Source organism: Rhinatrema bivittatum, chromosome 6, assembly GCF_901001135.1.
Source record: "Rhinatrema bivittatum chromosome 6, aRhiBiv1.1, whole genome shotgun sequence".
NCBI lineage: Eukaryota > Metazoa > Chordata > Amphibia > Gymnophiona > Rhinatrematidae > Rhinatrema > Rhinatrema bivittatum.
The window spans coordinates 182,478,333-182,497,963 of NC_042620.1; the positions used below are offsets into that span (position 1 = coordinate 182,478,333).

Sequence of the window (19,631 nt, forward strand, 5' to 3'; positions counted from 1 at the left end):
CCAGAGTACCGTGTGGGCGCCGGTAGTTGTGTGGGCGCGGACAGTCCGACGTTGGCCACAGCTACAGGGACCGGGGGGCTGAGAGTGGTGGCTCCGTCAATCTGATTTGCTAATCTCTGCAAGGTCGTCATCAGGGAGTCAATGCAGATTTGTTGTTTTTACAAGCGCTGTGCAATACCGGGAATGGCTTTCACGCCCATGGCTTTCGCCGGGTCCATGGCCTTGCAAACTGTTATGGGGCGTGGACTGATGGCGTTGCACTGTGGGGATGCACAGTGGGCGTCGCAGCCGGGAGGTGGCGCTGAAGAAAAGGTCCGAAGATGGCTTCACCACTGGAAACCCGAGGTCCCCCCCAGGAGGAACCTGTAGGGACCCGGGCCTCTTGGACTTAGGAGAGATCCTATGCAACCAAGGACCAGAGAAGCAGCCGAAGAAGTCAACGGAAGCAGAGCCCAGGAGGCAAGAAGAGACTTCAGCCTTGGAAGCCCGCGGTCCTCCCGGGAGGAGCCCTTGAGGACCTGAGCCGCTGGGACTTAGGAGAATCCTCTGGGCAAGCGAAGAACCGGGTAGCAGTAGAAGAGCTGAGGATTGAAGCCGGAGTCCAGGGACAAGCCAAGGTCAGAAGTCCGAAGTCAGATGCTGAAGACAGGTCAGAAACTGAAGCTGTAGCCGAAGTCAATGGACGAAGCAGGATCAGAAGCCAGAATCAGAAGCCAAAACCAGGAATGAAAACTGAAGCCGGAATCATTGGACAAAGCAGGGTCAGAAGCCAGGAGTCAGAAGCCAAAACCAGGAACGAAAGCTGAAGCCAGAGTCAATGGACAAAGCAGGGTCAGAAGTCAGAAGCCAAAGACAGACAGGAGTCCGAAGCAGCAACTAGCAACTCTGAAGAGTGAACCTCGTTGCAAGGCGAGGTCTAGAGGTGACTGTAGGGTTTAAATAACCCGGCAGCGTCTGACGTCATCATTGGGGCTGTCCTCCATTTCCCGTGCTGGCCCCTTTAAATCTGGAACCCCGGCGCGCGTGCCTAGGGGGCGGGGCCAGCAACGGGAGGTCAACGGAGTCTCCCTCGCGGAGGGGACGCCGCAGCAGGCTGGGTTTCAGGCCTGGACGACCGGGGAAGGGCTCCTACAGCCCGGCCTGGCCGCGAGGTGAGTGAAGGTCCCGGGGCACGGCCCAGAACCGTAACAGTTTGTGGGGTGGATGGACCCATTCTCCTTTGCAATCTCCACAAATTCCCCTTTCTTTCTCTGTTTGGAGGGTGAGAAGATATGTTTGTTTATTATGAGGCTGCTGTGAGTGGTATTAAGGATGAATTGGGTGTGTGTATGGGGGGTTTTGGGGAGGAGTGAAATGGGGGAGTGTGTGTACTTTCCCCTTCATGTCTTTGCCCCTTCCCCCTCTTCTTCCCCCCAAGTATGAAAGAGGTGGGTTGTGTGTATGTGTTAATGAACTGGTGTAAATGAATGGTGTATGTTGGGGAATAACTGAAGGAGTGTGTTGCATGTCAGGCCGTGGCTGGGCATGTGGGATGTGAGTGTCAAGAAGTGCCTGGGCATGGAAACATGATGGGCAGAAAACTGTATGGCCCATAAACAAAACCTCCATCTCCCCCCTCCATTCCCAACCACACAATACAATTCAGAAAACCATGCAACATAAGCGACCTGATCGAATCTCTTCCCGAAGCTCTAAATGATCTAGACCTCACTAACACTGACTTTGCCTTCTCAACATGGAACTAAATCACAAACAACATAGCAAACAAATACTGTCCCCTAATAACTAAAGAAGTAAATCAGTCACTTAACTACAAACAACCCTGGTACACCACTGAACTAAAAAAATTAAAACACTCCCTAAGGAACATAGATAAAAACTGGCGCAACAACTCTACCCCCAGTCTACCAACCACATACAAACTCTCTCTGCACAATTCTAGAACCATCATCCTCACAACTAAACTCAATTTTTACAGTAAGAAAATTAATGACTTCCAATTCAACGCCAAAACCCTCCTCTCATATGTAGCCAACCTAAGACATTCCCTCCAGCTATATCTGACAAAGAATCCAAAACCAAATGCAACGTTCTCACCCTCTATTTCAATGATAAAATCACAAACCTCACAGTCAAATTTCCTACTTCCAACACAAACAAACCTGTCCTTCCAAAAAACCCTGATGCCATCTTAGATGCCTTTGAAACCACCTCCTCGCCAGAAATTGAAGCAATCATAAAAAAAATGAATCCTGTCACTCACCCCGCCGATGCAATCCCCACTAAATACCTAAAATCCATACCAAACATAGTAGCTAAATATCAACACATCCCTCCTCACACATGGAATCGTCCCATCCGCAATAAAACAAGCCATGATCAAACCCATTCTAAAAAAAACCCCATCTAAACCTTGCCGAACCAACAAACTACAGACCCATGCCCACCCTCCCCTTCCTAGCTAAAATACTTGAAAAAGAAGAAAAAGTAGAAACACTTCTAATCTCCCTCACTAACACTATTCTCCAAGGAATAGACAAAAGTCAATCCTACATTCTAGCAATGCTTGACATATCAGCAGCCTTTAACACCATCAGTCATAAAATCCTTATCGATAGACTCATCAAAATTGGCATATCAGACTCTGCCCTACTCTGATTCCAATCCTATCTTCAAAACAGACAATACAAGGTCAAAATAGGCAATAACGAATTCGAACCTATCAGACTCACCAGCAGCGTACTACAAGGTTCCTCCTTATCATCCTCACTCTTTAAAATCTATATGCTGCCCATGCGCAAACTCCTATCAACTTAGGACTCACACACTTCATTTACGCAGATGATGCTCAAATTCTAATACTCATCACTGAATCCATTCCCAAATCCCTCCAGCTATGGGACACCTATCTCAAGGCAATCAACCTGCTACTCACCCAACTCAATCTTGCCTTAAACACCTCCAAAACCAAACTCCTATTACTAAGCCACAAACTAAATGAAAAAACCCTAAACGACATCCAATCCACTTTTCCCAACCACACGATTGCACAACACATAAGAGCCCTAGGCATCATCCTAGACAGCGAAATGAACCTCAAAAAATTCATAAACACAACAATGAAAGACTGTTACTATAAACTACACGTTCTAAAGAAACTAAGACCCCTCCTTCACCAAAATGACTTCCAAACCTTCCTTCAAGCAATAATCTTCTCGAAGATTGACTACTGCAACAGCCTACTACTAGGTCTCCCAGTCTCAACTCTCAAACCACTCCAAATGCTTCAAAATGCCACAGCCGGAGTCTTCACAAACACTCGTAGAAACAACCATATCACACCAATCCTACAAGACCTCCACTGGCTCCCAATCCAACACAGAATCCTTTTCAAGAGTCTAACCATTATACATACTCAAGACCCAACACAATCAAAATATTTACTGGCTAAACTCCTCCCTCCATTTCCAAACCCCAAGGAGAGCCACCAGATCAGCCCACAATGGAACCATACACACTACATCTCTACCAGAGAACGCACCCTTTCACTTGCCAGCCCCACCATCTGGAAATCAATACCACCAGACCTAAGACTAGAATCTAACACCCAAACCTTCAAAAAAAGTTTGAAAACCTGGCTATTCACCAAGGCCTTTACATAGCTCCCCCCCAACCCAGACAATCAAGCACCCCTATCCAGACTTCACAAGTCAATAACTCCTGTACATAGTTTTGCAAATACATCTTTCCCTATGTTAAAACACCTTATAAATACATAAAGCAAAATTGCTTACCTTGTAATAGGTGTTATCCCAGGACAGCAGGATGTAGTCCTCACATATGGGTGACGTCACTGACGGAGCCCTATCGTGGGAAAAACTTCTGTCAAAGTTTCTAGAAACTTTTGACTGGCAGCCTGAGGCTACTGAGCATGCCCAGCATGCCATGATATTCTCTGCCACAGGGGTCTCACTCCATTTTCGTATGTAGCATTAAGCTTTAGCAAAAAGTAAATTAAGGAAAAATCTGAGACCCAACTCCTCGGGGTGGCGGGTGGGTTTCGTGAAGGCTACATCCTGCTGTCCTGGGATAACACCTATTACAAGGTAAGCAATTTTGTTTTATCCCAGGACAAGCAGGATGCTAGTCCTCACATATGGGTGATTAGCAAGCTAGAGGCTGTGTCATTTTGTATTGAGGCAAGAGTGCCGTGTTGTTGTTGGAAATGAATCAGCCGAAGGTCACAGCAGGTTGGTTGTAGAAGGAGTTGGGTTTAAACTGGAAACAAGTTCTTTAAGACAGATTGTCCATAGGCTGAATCTTGTCGGCCTTGTTTGTCCAAACAGTAATGAGCTGCAAAGGTGTGAAGAGAACTCCATGTTGCTGCTTTACATATGTCAAGGATTGGCACCGAACGATAATGTGCTACTGAAGTTGACATTGCTCTTACTGAGTGTGCCTTTACTCGCCCTTGGAGAGGAAGGCCTGCTTTTTCATAGCAAAACTGTATACAATCTGCTAGCCAATTGGATAGAGTATGTTTACCCACTGCTTTCCCTGGTTTGTTTGGATCATAGGAAACAAAGAGTTGATTTGATTTCCTGTGGACTGCAGTGCGGTTTAAGTAAAAAGATAGAGCACGCTTACAGTCCAAGGTATGTAAAGCCCGTTCGCCTTGGTGAGAATGAGGCCTTGGAAAGAATGTGGGTAAAACTATGGATTGGTTCAAGTGGAATTCCGTAACTACTTTAGGGAGGAATTTTGGATGTGTACGGAGAACCACTTTGTCAGGTAGGAACTTTGTATAGGGTGCGTACGTGACAAGTGCTTGTAATTCACTAACCCTTCTAGTTGATGTAATGACTATGAGGAAGATAGTCTTCCATGTGAGAAATTTAAGATCACAAGAATCTATGGGTTCGAAAGGAGAACGCATGAGTCTTGTTAATACCAAATTCAGGTCCCATTTTGTGACTGGTGGCCGAATTGGTGGTTTAAGGTGAGTTAAACCTCTCATAAACCTGCTTACAAGAGGTTGTGTGGATATTGGTGCATCTCCCATCTTGTTATGGTAAGCTGAGATTGCACTTAAATGGACTCTTACAGATGAAGTCTGGAGACTAGATTCTGATAGATGGTATAAGTAGTCTAACAGAGGTTGTGGGGCAGGTAAAAGGGTCTATATTCTTTTGTCTGCACCACATAGTAAATCTTTTCCATTTGGAAGAGTAATTCTTTCGTGTGGAAGGTTTACGTGAAGCTATAAGCACTTGAGACACATTGGTTGAAAGATTGAGTGGTTGTAAAATCAAGCTTTCAACATCCATACTGTCAGGGATAGGGATTGAAGGTTGGGATGGCGCAACCGACCCTGATCCTGAGTTATGAAAGTGGGAGCTACTCCCAGACGAATTGGATCTCTGACTGAGAGGTCTAAGAGTGTGGGAAACTACACTTGTCGGGGCCAGTACGGGGCTATGAGTATCATGGACCCTTTGTCCTGCTGTAGCTTCACTAGAGTCTTGGTTATGAGCGGTATCGGAGGATACGCGTATAGTAGGCCTGAGTTCCAAGGGCGAGCAAAGGCGTCCTTGGCTGACTGTTCTTGTGCGTGCGTAGAAAACAGAAATTGTCCACTTTGTGATTCAGATGTGACGCAAAGAGATCTATTGTTGGTTGTCCCCAATGTTGGAATATCCCGGTCGCTACTGAGGGATCCAGGGACCACTCGTGTGGTTGGAACTGACGACTGAGTCGATCCGCAACTACATTGTGAATGCCTGCCAGATAAGTGGCCCGGAGGAACATTGAGTGTTTCAGGGCCCAGCCCCAGATCTGTGCAGCTTCTTGACAGAGGAGATACGAGCCTGTACCTCCCTGTTTGTTGATGTACCACATGGCAACTGTGTTGTCCGTTTGGATGAGAACAGTCTTGTGTGAAAGGCAGTCCTTGAACGCATGTAGCGCATAACGTATAGCTCGAAGCTCCAGGAAATTGATTTGAAAAGTTGCTTCGAGCTTTGTCCACGTACCCTGGGTTTGGAGATTGTGTATGTGAGCTCCCCAACCCAAGGTGGATGCATCTGTAGTTAACGTTATCTGTGGGACTGGTTGCTGGAAGGGTAGGCCCTTGCGCAAGTTGTCCATGTTCGCCCATCAAAGTAGAGATGATCTTAGTTGGTGGGTTACTTGAATTGGATAATGAAGCAGTTGAATGGCTTGTATCCATTGTGACCTTAGAGTCCATTGGGTAATTCGCATGGCAAGCCATGCCATAGGAGTGACATGAACTGTGGAGGCCATATGGCCTAGTAAGGTTAGAAACTGATGGGTTGTTGCCTGATGTCCGGAGTGAATCGAGTTTGTTAATGAGGATAGTGTTTCTGCCCGATCTTCGGGTAGAAAGGCTCTTGCAAGAATGGTGTTCAGTTCTGCTCCTATGAATTGGAGCAGTTGAGATGGAGTAAGATGGGACTTTTGATAATTGATGAGAAAACCCGTGGAGTGAAGTAGAGTAATTGTGTGATTGAGAGAAGACAGAGCTCCTTCTTGAGACTGTCTTCTGATGAGCCAGTCGTCTAGATAGGGGAAGACATGGACACCTTGCTTGTGCAAGTGGGCTGCTATTACTGCCAGACATTTTGTGAAAACTCTGGGAGCAGAGGCAAGTCCGAATGGCAGTACTCTGTATTGGAAATGTTGATGACCCACCATGAAGCGCAGGTACTTGCGATGAGGAGGGAATATTGGAATGTGAGCGTAAGCGTCTTGAAGATCCAGAGAACAAAGCCAATCTCCTGCTTGAAGAAGGGGAAGCATGGTGCCTAGAGAGACCATCCTGAATTTTTCTTTTTTTAGAAATTTGTTGAGATTTCTGAGATCTAGGATTGGTCGTAGGCCGCCAGTTTTCTTTGGAATGAGGAAATAACGGGAATAGAATCATCTGCCCTGCTGAAGCCGGGGGACCAACTCGACAGCCCTGGTTTTCAGGAGAGTGGATATTTCTGTTTGTAGGTGAAGCAAATGATTTTTGCTGAGATGAGAGGAACTCGGTGGAAAATCTTGAGGAATGGTTATGAAGTTGAGTTGATATCCTCGGTGTATAATTGAGAGGACCCATTGGTCTGATGTTATTGACATCCAAGTGTTGTAAAAAGTGGACAGTCTTCCTCCCACTGGCAGTGTTGGTCGAGGATTGGAATAGAGGCCTTGCTCTCTGGATATGATCTCAAATCTAGTGGCAGGTCTGGTTTGTGGAGCTGGTTGAGGCCTAGTTGCCTCTGTTGTGGTCTCTGTTGGGACCTGGGAGGCCGCGGTCTGGATGAAGGAGGATAATATCTCCTTTGTCTGTAGAATGGGCACCTAGTGTCCCTTCGTGGGGGCCTGTGGGTAGCATGTGTTGATGGATCATGCGGAAGAGAGGATAATTGTCGCAGGGTCTCAGTGTGCTCACGTAATTGTGAAACTGCGTCTTGTACCTTGGTGCCAAACAAATTATCTCCAAGGCAAGGAAGGTCGACGGGCTTATCCTGTACCTCTGGTTTCAGATCGGGGGCTTTGAGCCAGGCCCATTTTCTGGCACTGATGCTGGATGCAGCAACTCTCGAAGCCGTCTCATAGGCATCATAGGCGGCTCGGACCTCATGTTTCCCTGTGTATAATCCCTTGTTGATGATGGTTTGTGCTGCCTCTTGATATTCTGCAAGCAGGGATGGCACAAACTCTTCCATTTGTTTCCAGAGGTTTCTCTGGTACTGGGTCATGTAGAGGTGGTATGCTGAAAAACTGGAGGTCAGCATTGCTCTTTGAAAGATTTTGTAACCCATTTGATCCAGGAATCTATTATCTTTGCCTGGAGGGATAGATGAATGGGTTCTTGTTCGTCTGGAACGCTTCTGCGCAGATTCAACGACCGAGTGGTGGGGAAGTTGAGTTTTTTGATAGCCTGGTGCAGATTGCACAAGGTAAGTAGAATCTACTCTTTTGTTCACTGCAGGAACCGTGCAGGGATGTTCCCAGATGCGTTGTTGTAACTGTAAGAGCACCTCATGGATGGGAATTGCGAGATTGTGTTTGGGAGGATCTACAAACTGGAGTATTTCTAGAGTTTGGTGTCTGTCATCCTTTTCCGCCTGCAATTTGAACGGGATAGAATCCGCCATTTCTTGGACAAAGGTAGGAAAAGAAAAATCCTCTGGAGGAGATTGTTTTCTGGCCTGAGGTGGGGAGGGATCAGACATGAAGTCCTCTGATGAGGCCTCTGATGTAGTGTCCGACCAAGTGTCATATCCGGAAGGCTGAGTAGGTGTAGTCCTAGGAAGCAGAGGTACATCAGAGGGTCCAGGTAGAGGGTCATCAGATAAAACATCCTCTACGTCCTCCTCCACCGGATTAGCTGACAAGGAAGAAAGTAATTCCTGGTATCTTTTAGTCAGGATACCGTGTAATGCTGCTTCTGCACTTGGCGCTTCAGAAGATGCAGGTGGGTGTTTTGGCATCGAGTGTCTTAAATTTGTCGATGACTTATGTCTCGATGTCGATGCCTTGTGAGGAGGAGGTAAGGTAGGTGCCATCGTGTAAACCGACTTCGGCTGTGAAGTAGAAGGGACGGTCAAAGTCGATGTATGAAGAAAAGAAAACATCGAGATTGGAACCGTAACTGAAGGCATCAGTGGCTTCGAGGGTTTTAGCATCGATGGAATTTGTAATGTCGAGAGAGGAATCGACATCGATGGCTCCGATGGCATCGTCTGCGCCATTGAGGTGTTGACTGGTATCGGTGGCATCATTGGTATCGGCGGAACTGCCGGCATCGGCGCGGCTGGAGGTATCAGCGCGGCCGCCGGCATCGACGTAACCGCCGGCATCAACGATGACGCTGGAACTTGCGCCTGGAAAGCTTCCATTACCATCTGTCTTATTAGGCCGATTAAGTCTGGCGTCGATGGTGGAGCTTGGGATGTCGATGCAGACGTCGATATTGACGGTGTAGGCGAGGGAACTGAGGACACGGAGGTTAGCGGAGTGTATCACTTGATTTGTGCCGCTTTACAGTTGGTTCCCCCAGGAGAGGGAGCGATGGAGACACCGGGGATCGATGACGTCGGTGCTTGTGTTTAGGTCTCGATTCCGACACTGACCTGGTCGATGATGTCGATGGTACTGGTGATGGAGCATTGCCGGATCCCTCGATTCGTCGTTTAAGAAGAAGTTTCTTAGTGACCCCTGTTGGTGATGATTTCGTCGAAGTAGACGGTGAAGGCACTGATTGGAGGTGGAAAAGTTGTGACATTTTCTCCTGCCTAAGCTTTCTGCCTTTCGGGGTCATTTCTTGGCATTGTACACATGAAGAGATTTCATGTTTTTCTCCTAAACAGATTACACATTCAAGATGTGGCTCTGTTATTGACATGGTCCGGTTACAGACCGGGCATTTTTTGAAGCCCGAAGCCATGTCTCTATTGACAGCCGTCAATGAAAAATCTCTGAGAAGAGAAATCCTGAGAAGAAAAGAAAAATCAAAAACTATTGTTTTTGTCACCGTCTGGTGACAAATGAAATTTAGTGAGACCCCAAATGGGGAAAATAGAGAAAACAGTGACTTTTTCAGTCAAGATTAGTGAGAAAATCTCACAGGGCTCCTGTCACCGCGATGCTGAGGGCAGCATGGAAAAACGAAGACTGGAGTGAGACCCCTGTGGCAGAGAATATCATGGCATGCTGGGTATGCTCAGTAGCCTCAGGCTGCCAGTCAAAAGTTTCTAGAAACTTTGACAGAAGTTTTTCCCGTGATAGGGCTCAGTCAGTGACGTCACTCATATGTGAGGACTAGCATCCTGCTTGTCCTGGGATAAAAGCCTTGCTGTTGTATTACCAGCACCCTGTACCTATCTCGCCTAATTTGTTGTATTTTCTCCTAAAATGTTATAATGTAACTTTCTTTTTTCCTATTCTCTTTCCAAATCTTCATTAAGCTATGTTTCACTGTATACCGATGTGATGTGCAAACGAACTTCGGTATATAAAATAAATAAATAAATAAAATAAATACAGTCTGCCCATCTGTCCAATTAATTTAGCATTATAATTCTCATCACTTCCTTAGGAGATGCCCTGTATTTATCCCATGCTTTCTTGAATTCAGATACTGTTTTTGTTGCCACCACTTCCACTGGGAGACTGTTCCACACATCCACCACCCTCTCTATCAAGAAAGTTTTTCCTGAGTCTACTCCTTTCAACCTTATCTCATGACCCATTCTAGAACCTCCTTTTCATTGAAAGAGGTTCACCTTTTGTGCATGAAAACCTTTGAGATATTTGAATGTCTCTATTATATTACCCCATATCACTTTTTCTCTAGAGTATAAATGTTTAGATCTTTTAGAACGAAGACCACTGACCATTTTGGTAGCCATCCTCTGGACCGTGTTTATATCCTTTTGAAGTACAGTTTACAGAACTTCACACAGTATTCCAAGTGAGGTCTCACCAGGGACCTATGCATCAGGGACAATATCACCTCCCTTTATCTGCTGACCATTCCTCTCCCTATGCAGCCAAGCATCTTTCCTGCTTTTTTTTACTATCGCTTTATCCACCTGTTTGGTCACCTTAAGATCATCAAATACAATTACCCCCAGACCCTGCTCTCCCTTTGTGCTTAGAAGAATTTCGCCTCCAATACTGTACCTTTCCCTTGGGTTTTTGCATCATAAATGTATTACTCTGCCTTTTTTAACATTAAACCTTAGCTGCCAGACCGTACACCATTCCTTGAGCTTCGCTAGATCCCTCCTCATATGCATTTCAAGGAGTGTTGGGCATGTGTTGGGGGGTATGTAAGAAGGAGCTGAGGGTGATTGGGGGGGGGGTTGAGGTCAGGGTGGGGTGTGGAGGAGGTGGAGGGGAGATAGGGTGGGGATGGGGTAGGGGTAGTGTATGGGGGAGCTGGGTGTGCAAGTGTGTGTGTTAGGGGTGGTTATGTGTGTTAGGCGTGTGTGTGTGCGCACGCATGTGTATACATGGGGGAGTTTATGTGTGTGGGGGAGGGGGAAGGTGTGCGTGTGTGTGCGTGTCTGTGTGAGCATATGCATGTGTGTGGGGGCATATTGTGCCTGGGGTGGGGTGAGCATATGTATGTATGTGAGATAGGGATATGCACGTGTGTTGGGGTGGAGGTATGAGTATGTGAGGTGGGGGTATACGTGTGGGGCAGGGGTATGCATGTGCTTATGTGTGGGGGTGGGTATGCGTGCAAATGTGCGGGGTGTAGGGGTGTGTATGTTTGTGTGTGGGATGGGGTATGTGTGTGGATAGGGGATGTATGTGTATATGTGTGAGGGGTGGGGTGTAGGGGTATGTATGCTTGTATGAGGGTATGTGCATGCGTGGGGAGGGGTAGGATGGAGGTATATGTGCTTGTGTGGGTGGGAGGTGTGGTAGGTGAGAATATGTGTGTGGGATGTGTGGGGGCAATTTGAGGGGGGATGAAGAATGGGTGGGAAGGGTGGGGGGATGGGGTGAGGTGGGTTTTTACAGGGTGTGTATATATGCGAGTGAAGGTGCCTGTGTCGGATGGGGTGGGCTGTTGGGTGAATAGGGTTGTGTGCATGTGGGATAGTGGAAGTGTCGTAGGGAGGATGTGCACTCTCCTCCCCTCTCCTTCCACCCCAACTCCCCACCCTTTTCACTTTCCCACTGCCCCTACCCCTCCCTTTTCCAGCCCCTTCCCTCTCCCTCTCCCACTGTTGCAATCCCTTCCCTTCCCTTTTCCAGCTACTTCCCTTCTCATTTCAGTCTCTGACTGCTCTCCGCCCCTCCCTTCCCCTCCTCCTTCTCTTCCTCTCCCCTTCCTCTCCACTGCCCCTTTCCTGGTTATCTCCCATGAGCGCTCTGACATCACCAGCAGATACTAGGGACTGGGAACCATCAGTCATAAAACATTTCTAATACTGCTGCATCCATAGATCTAGATATTACTGTTGATTTAAAATAGATGTTAATGAGGCCAGCTTGGTGGCTAAGTGGCAGTGTTATGTGGTGCCATGCAGAGTATCCAGGTTCAGTTCCTGGACCCAGTATATGCTCCTCGGGTTGGCTGGGTATGCCAGGGAAGAATTCTTCACAGATCCTGGGGGGCATGGGAGCAGAAAGACTCAGTCATTGCATACTGGTGACAGATTCAGGATGTACAAGTACAGGAGGGAGCTGCAGTCTATGGCTCCTAGCCAAGGACCATCATTACATCACCTGGGCTAGGCGGAGGATTATAAAATAGGGGAAAATGAATAAAAGCATGGCACTGAAGTCTAATACAGGCAGGTTTCGACTGAGCTGAAAACCAAGAGGTGCAGGAACAAACTGCTGGGGAAAAAACAAAACAGATATTAATAAATGTTTCCTTGTGTGTATGAGTGTGAGAGGGGAAATTTTGTTTTTTAAATGCACAGAGGTGCACATTACCATAATTTTACAATGTCTTAAAGCTATGAAGATAAGGTTAGTGAATTAGGTTTTTTAAGATAACCTTGCTTGTGATTTCTGCTCATATGCAGAAATCACCATACAATATAAATCACGGAGTACCACAAGGATCTGCCCTCTCCTCTACTCTCTTTAATATTTATATCCTCCCTCTTTGTCACCTACTGACAGAACTTGGCCTTTTGTACTTCATCTATGCGGATGATGTACAAATTGTTATCCCCATCACTGGCTCCCTTAATGATGCCTTTAAAACATGGGATACTGCCCTCACCGCCATTAGTAACCTCCTTATTAGCATCAATCTGGCCATTAACCCCGATAAAACAGAACTTATGGTCATTTCCCCACAGAATCACAAAAACACATTTGCTGCCACTCACACATCACTCACTTCTCCTGACAACACAAACACTGTTAAAAACCTTGGAGTCACATTAGACAACCACCTTAATTTTAAAAAACATATCAACAACATTATTAAAGATGGGTTCTTCAAACTACACACTCTAAAAAAAATTAAGACCATTAACCAACATGATTTCCGTACTGTACTGCAATCCCTCATTTTTTCGAAAGTTGATTATTGTAATGCCCTTCTCCTAGGCCTACCCCAAACTACCATTCTACCACTACAAATGCTTCAGAATGCAGCAGCACGCATTCTCACCAACACCAGAAAATCGGAACATATTACTCCCATACTCAGAGATCTGCACTGGCTCCCCCCCATTGCACAGAGAATCATGTTCAAAACCTTATCTCTAATACACAAGACCCTACACAATGAAAACATGACATGGTTCAATAATGAACTTTACTTCCACAAACACTCCAGAACCCCTAGAACACAACATGCAGCCACCCTACACACCCCCACACATAAAACCACCACTCTTGAGTCAACTAGGAAGCGTGCGATAACCATAGCTGGACCGAACTGTTGGAACAATATGACCCCGGAGTTACGGCAAGAAACATGCCCAATAAAATTTAAGCAAAAACTGAAAACATGGCTTTTCCTACAGGCTTATACTTAACCCTTACGCTCTCCTCTCTCCCTTAGTCCTACAGCCTTGCCCACTAATTTACTTAAATGTACATCCCCTTTTTCTTTCTCACTACACCTAACTTTTTGTTGGCAATTATTCATATCGATTGTATATCAATTGTATATAAGACTTCTATCCCATTTCTTTTTCTCATACCCAGCTTTTCTCTTTTCCAATTGTGTTTTATAAAATTCATTCTATTTATTTATAGACTTATAATTTCATTCTATTTATTTATAGACTTATAAATTCAGTGAGATAACAATTTGCTTTGTACCACTATTTTATTTTTCCCTTTCATTGTTCCACTGTTCTCTCCCCTCCCCCCTGCTTAACAAGTTTATTGTAAAGCACTATTGCATATGTTCGTTAACAAGTTTATTGTAAAGTTTATTGTTTAGCATTGTTGCACATGTTCGTTCTAGTTGGCACAGCTGCAATGTTTCTGTTAATTGTGAACCGATGTGAGGTTACTAAACAAATTTCGGGATATAAAAACTGCAAATAAATAAAATAAATAAATATGCTGTTCCATTTTGCTGTAAGGTTCTCCTCTGATATAATAAAGTCATTTAAAAAATGTTTCTTTTTTTGTTTTTGTTTTTTTAACTTTACAGTCATAAACTTATTTTATACTTGAGTAGCTCTACAACCTGTCTGGACTCCCATTCTCCTAGTCTAACCTGAAAATGAACCCTTCCACCAGCCTTCACAATCACCTCTGTGATCTACGAGTGGCACCATCCTGCAGCTGCCCCATCTTCATACCTCTTGCGTGTGTCTCTCGTCTCACTCAGACTCTACTCGGGGGGGGGGGGGGGGGCCCTTACTGCAACTGTAAGGCTTGTGTTTAGTCTTATGCCATATCCCCATATGGACACATTTATCTACCTGTGCAGGACTGTGCTCACTATCATCGCTAGATAAAAACACCACAACATCAATCTAAAACCAACTTGAAAATTTTTTAAAATAAAGAATGGATGGGTCATTTTCTTCCTCATAGCCACAGGCTAGCTAGTAAAGTTATGTTTCCTGCAACATACGATCAGTTTACAAATCCCAGTATACAGTTCTGATTCAAGTAGGTAAGAGCTGCTAATAAGCGCAATACAGAATTGAATAATAGTTTATTCTATTTCTATGCCATTCATCTATTCTCTAGTGAATGCCTACAAATCATTATTCCAGCTAATTGGATACAACCATGCCCCCCTCAACTGTGTATTTCAGTAATATTTACATAAATCAGGCAAAACAATTCTATATGGTAAATACAACATCTATAAATTGAATATAAAATAATGAACTGATTTACCTTCGGATGAACTTCAGATCAAAATAATTTCCATTACAGAGCCCAAGGAAAAGTAACAAGAAGAATGGGAAAATAAAGAAACAGTTTGCAATTAATAGAAAAAAATCACTAGAAGTAACAAGACTAAAACTGAACTACTTTCCCATGTTAAGTAAATCTAAAACAGAAATCTGCCTTTTCCACTTTTCCCGCATCTACTGTGATTCTTTAATGGCGCATGACACACTGGTGGGTTGAGAGTGACCTTACAAGTGGATTATAAGAAAACTAAATGCTCTATTCTTTTTAACAAGTAAACCAGAATCATACCAGTAGAAAAACCACAGAAGGAAAGTCAGGAAGATATGTTTGTTACTGTACAGTGGAAATCAGTACATTTGCAATTAGAACAGTCTTTATCTAAAGCAATGAGTAAGCAAAATTTGGTGTTTGGTTCATTCTACTCCCTTCTTGGCTATCTGTTACAAAACCAAGAATGTACTTAAATATTCCATTAGCCTGGGAGCTCCAAATCAGGCAGTTTTCCATGTCTCACCTTGGGATTGACGGAAGAGCACGGGGTGGGTACTGTAATAAAAAGACACAAAAACTCGATTACTGATAATGGTATGCCATCTCACAGAAAACAGCTTCCAATTTGAAATGTGAAGGTGGACAGGACTATGAACTGGATCTTTCAGAAGCAAAGCGCAGAATGCCAAACAAGCTAACTACTACTAAATCTCCAAAATGTTACTGACAAGTTCCACTTTATCTACATCAGTAAGTAACTTCTAGTATGTTTGCTATTATACAGTAAGGAAGGCTAAAAATTACACCTTTTTTTTAATAAACTTATTCTAAAGGAACAATCATTTTATTTTCACCTCCCACAAGCCCTGTCCACCACCACTGTAAACAAATATTTATTTGTATAACTCTGCTCTCCATAAAATAATCTAGGTAATAAAATAATACAATAACAATGCCATAATGTAACAATATTCATAAACCCCCAAGGATTCAAGAACTAGCCAAAATCCTAAACTATACCCCAGCGCAGTGAATACCACAACCCCACAAATATAACTAATTTTCCTTAAAACAAACCCAACAATCCCAGTGGTAATAGACTCTCTGAATCACTATGGTCGATTTGCGGGCCTTAAGATAAACTACGATAAATCCGAGGTTATTGATGTTACAGGGACCCTACGTCCCACTTGGGGTATAGATTTTCCCTTACGTTGGGCCACCGAGTCTTTAACCTATCTGGGTTTGAGAATCCCCTGCCGAGTGTCGGATTTTTATCAGGCAAACATACAGGCCCTCATGGTGACAACCTTGCAGGTACTAAAGAGGTGGACTCCCCTCCCACTGTCCCTTAGGGGCCGTGTACATCTTTTCAAGATGATTTTGGCACCCAAATGGCTTTACATTTTGCAGATGGCTCCTCTTTGGCTGTCAAAACAGGATCACAGAACATTTCAGCAAGCATTGCGCTCCTTTTTATGGCGCGGTAAAAGGGCCAGAATACCATTGCAAACTCTTATGTACCCCATAGATAAAGGGGGCCTGGAGTGCCCTAATTTGTTATACTATAACTTAGCCTGTAGTTTGTGACACATTCGGGATTGGCTTTTAGCGACTTCCACAGTTTCCTCATACGATTATCTCCTGGAATGGTATGGTGTGCCTTCTTTAAACCCATTGGTACAACTACCTTTCTCGAGGGTACCCCACTACCTTAAAATGCACCTGATGCTGCACACCTGTAGAAAGGCTTGGCAGCTACTTTGCAAAATAGGAACTATACACAGCCCTATTACTCCACCTGTCTATATTAAAGAAAAGGAAATTATCAGGTAAGTAGTAATTTCTCATTTCTTAGCATTTAGACAGCTGTATCCAGAACAGGTGGGATGTATCAAAGCCACTTCTGAACAAGGCGGGAGGCTATCCATCGTCCAGTCAAAATCGCACATGCGAAGGCTGCTTCCTCCCGGGCCCGCACATAAGAACATAAGAACATGCCATACTGGGTCAGACCAAGGGTCCATCAAGCCCAGCATCCTGTTTCCAACAGTGGCGAATCCAGGCCATAAGAAACTGGCAAGTACCCAAAAACTAAGTCTATTTCATGTTACCATTGCTAGTAATAGCAGTGGCTATTTTCTAAGTCAGCTTAATTAATAGTAGGTAATGGACTTCTCCTCCAAGAACTTATCCAATCCTTTTTTTAAACACAGCTATACTAACTGAACTAACCACTTCTTCTGGCAACAAATTCCAGAGTTTAATTGTGCGTTGAGTGAAGAACTTTCTCCGATTAGTTTTAAATGTGCCACATGCTAACTTCATGGATGCCCCATATTCTATTATCTGAAAGACTAAATAACCGATTCACATCTACCCATTCTAGACCTCTCATGATTTTAAACACCTCTATCATATCTCCCCCCTCAACCGTCTCTTCTCCAAGCTGAAAAGTCCTAACCTCTTTAGTCTTTCCTCATAGGGGAGCTGTTCCATTCCTCTTATGATTTTGGTCACCCTTCTCTGTACCTTCTCCATCACAATTATATCTTTTTTCAGATGCGGCGACCATAATTGTACACAGTATTCAAGATGGGGTCTCACCCTGGAGCAATACAGAGGCATTATGACATTTTCCGTTTTATTCACCATTCCCTTCCAAATAATTCCCAACATTCTATTTGCTTTTTTGACTGCCGCAGCACACTGAACTGATGATTTCAATGTGTTATCCACTATGACGCCTAGATCTCTTTCTTGGGTGGTAGCACCTAATATGGAACCTAACATTGTGTAAGTGTAGCATGGGTTATTTTTCCTTATATGCATCACCTTGCACTTATCCACATTAAATTTCATCTGCCATTTCGATGCTCAATTTTCCAGTCTCACAAGGTTTTCCTGCAATTTATCACAATCTGCTTGTGATTTAACTACTCTGAACAACTTTATATTATCTGCAAATTTGATTACCCCACTCGTCGTATTTCTTTCCTGATCATTTATAAATATATTGAAAAGTAAGGGTCACAATACAGATCCCTGAGGCACTCCACTGCCCACACTCCCTTCCACTGAGAAAGTTGTCCATTTAATCCTACTCTCTGTTTCCTGTCTTTTAGGCAGTTTGTAATCCACGAAAGGACATCGCCACCTATACCATTACTTTTTACTTTTCCTAGAAGCCTCTCATGAGGAACTTTGTCAAACGCCTTCTGAAAATCCAAATACACTACATCTACCGGTTTATTTTATCCACATGTTTATTAACTCCTTCAAAAAAGTGATGCAGATTTGTGAGGAAAGACTTGCCTTGGGTAAAGCCATGCTGACTGTTCCATTAAACCATGACTTTCTATATGTTCTGTGATTTTGTTGCTTAGAACACTTTCCACTATTTTTCCTGGCACTGGTCAGGCTAACCAGTCTGTAGTTTCCCGGATCACCCCTGGAGCCCTTTTTAAATATTGGGGTTACATTAGCTATCCTCCAATCTTCAGGTACAATAGTTGATTTTAATGATAGGTTACAAATTTTTACTAATAGGTCTGAAATTTCATTTTTGAGTTCCTTCAGAACCCTGGTGTGTAAACCATCCGGTCCAGGTGATTTACTACTCTTCAGTTTGTCAATCAGGCCTATCACATTTTCTAGGTTCACCGTGATTTGGTTCAGTCCATCTGAATCATTACCCATCCTGTCTGTGGGCACACAGCTGGACTGTGCTTCTAGGGTAGTATTTTTCTTTTCTTTTTTTTAACAATGTCCATGCCTCTTGTACACTTTTTACATTTGTAACTGCTCCTTTCAGTATTTTTCTATTTTTCTCATTTTATCAAAGTTTCCCTTTTGAAAGTTTAACACTAGAGCCATGGGATTTGCTTACTGTCCCCCTTCCAGTCATTAACTCAAATTTGATCATAACATGATCACTATTGCCATGTGGTCCCACCACCGTTACCTTTCACCAAATCCTGTGCTCCACTGAGAATTAGATCTAAAATTGCTCCCTCTCTTGTTGGTTCCTGAACCATTTGTTCCATAAAACTACAGACCGGTTAGCCTTGTATATAATTTAGTCTCTGCTAAACTATCTTTATTTCCTCTGATCCCAGTTCAACAGTCCTTGTTAATTGTAACTGCTTTCTTCGACAGATTATTTCTGTTTTGATGTATTTATTGCACCCCTGTTTATTTGTAAACCAGCATGATGTGATTGTTTCATGAATGCCGGCATATAAAAACCTTAAATAAATAAATGAATAAATAAATAAATAAAACTGTTATTTATTCCATCCAGGAACTTTATCTCTCTAGCATGTCCCAATGATACATTTACCCAGTCAATACTGGGGTAATTGAAATCTATTATTACTGCACTACCAATTTGGTTAGCTTCCCTAATTTCACTTAGCATTTCATGTCCTTCTCACCATCTTGGCCAGGTAGACGGTAGTATACTCCTATCACTACACTCTTCCCCAACACACAAGGGATTTCTATCCATAAAGATTCGACTGTGAATTTAGTCTCATGCAAGATCTTTATGTCCGTGATGGCATATAGTCCAACAGGATAAAGTGCCACCCCGCCTCCTAGATGCTTCTCTCTGTCATTACGATATAATTTGTACCCTGGTATAGCACTGTCCCATTGGTTATCCTCCTTCCACCATGTCTCTGAGATGCCAATTAAATCTATGTCATCATTCACTACTAAAAAAACCTTGTTGATGGTGAATAAAATCACTCTAACAATAA

General features: G+C 43.9%; 1 protein-coding gene across 3 annotated transcripts in view; it reads right to left on the reverse strand.

Moving 5' to 3' along the window:
- TMEM237 (transmembrane protein 237) overlaps positions 1-19,631 on the reverse strand; it is a 159,076-nt gene that overhangs the window by 105,611 nt on the left and 33,834 nt on the right. For all 3 annotated transcript variants that reach the window (XM_029606272.1, XM_029606271.1, XM_029606270.1), the window contains exons 2-3: positions 15,392-15,423; positions 14,857-14,867 (exon numbers count right to left, since the gene is read on the reverse strand). In XM_029606272.1, the coding sequence (XP_029462132.1) occupies positions 14,857-14,867; positions 15,392-15,423 (43 nt within the window). The remainder of the gene's footprint in view (positions 1-14,856; positions 14,868-15,391; positions 15,424-19,631) is intronic.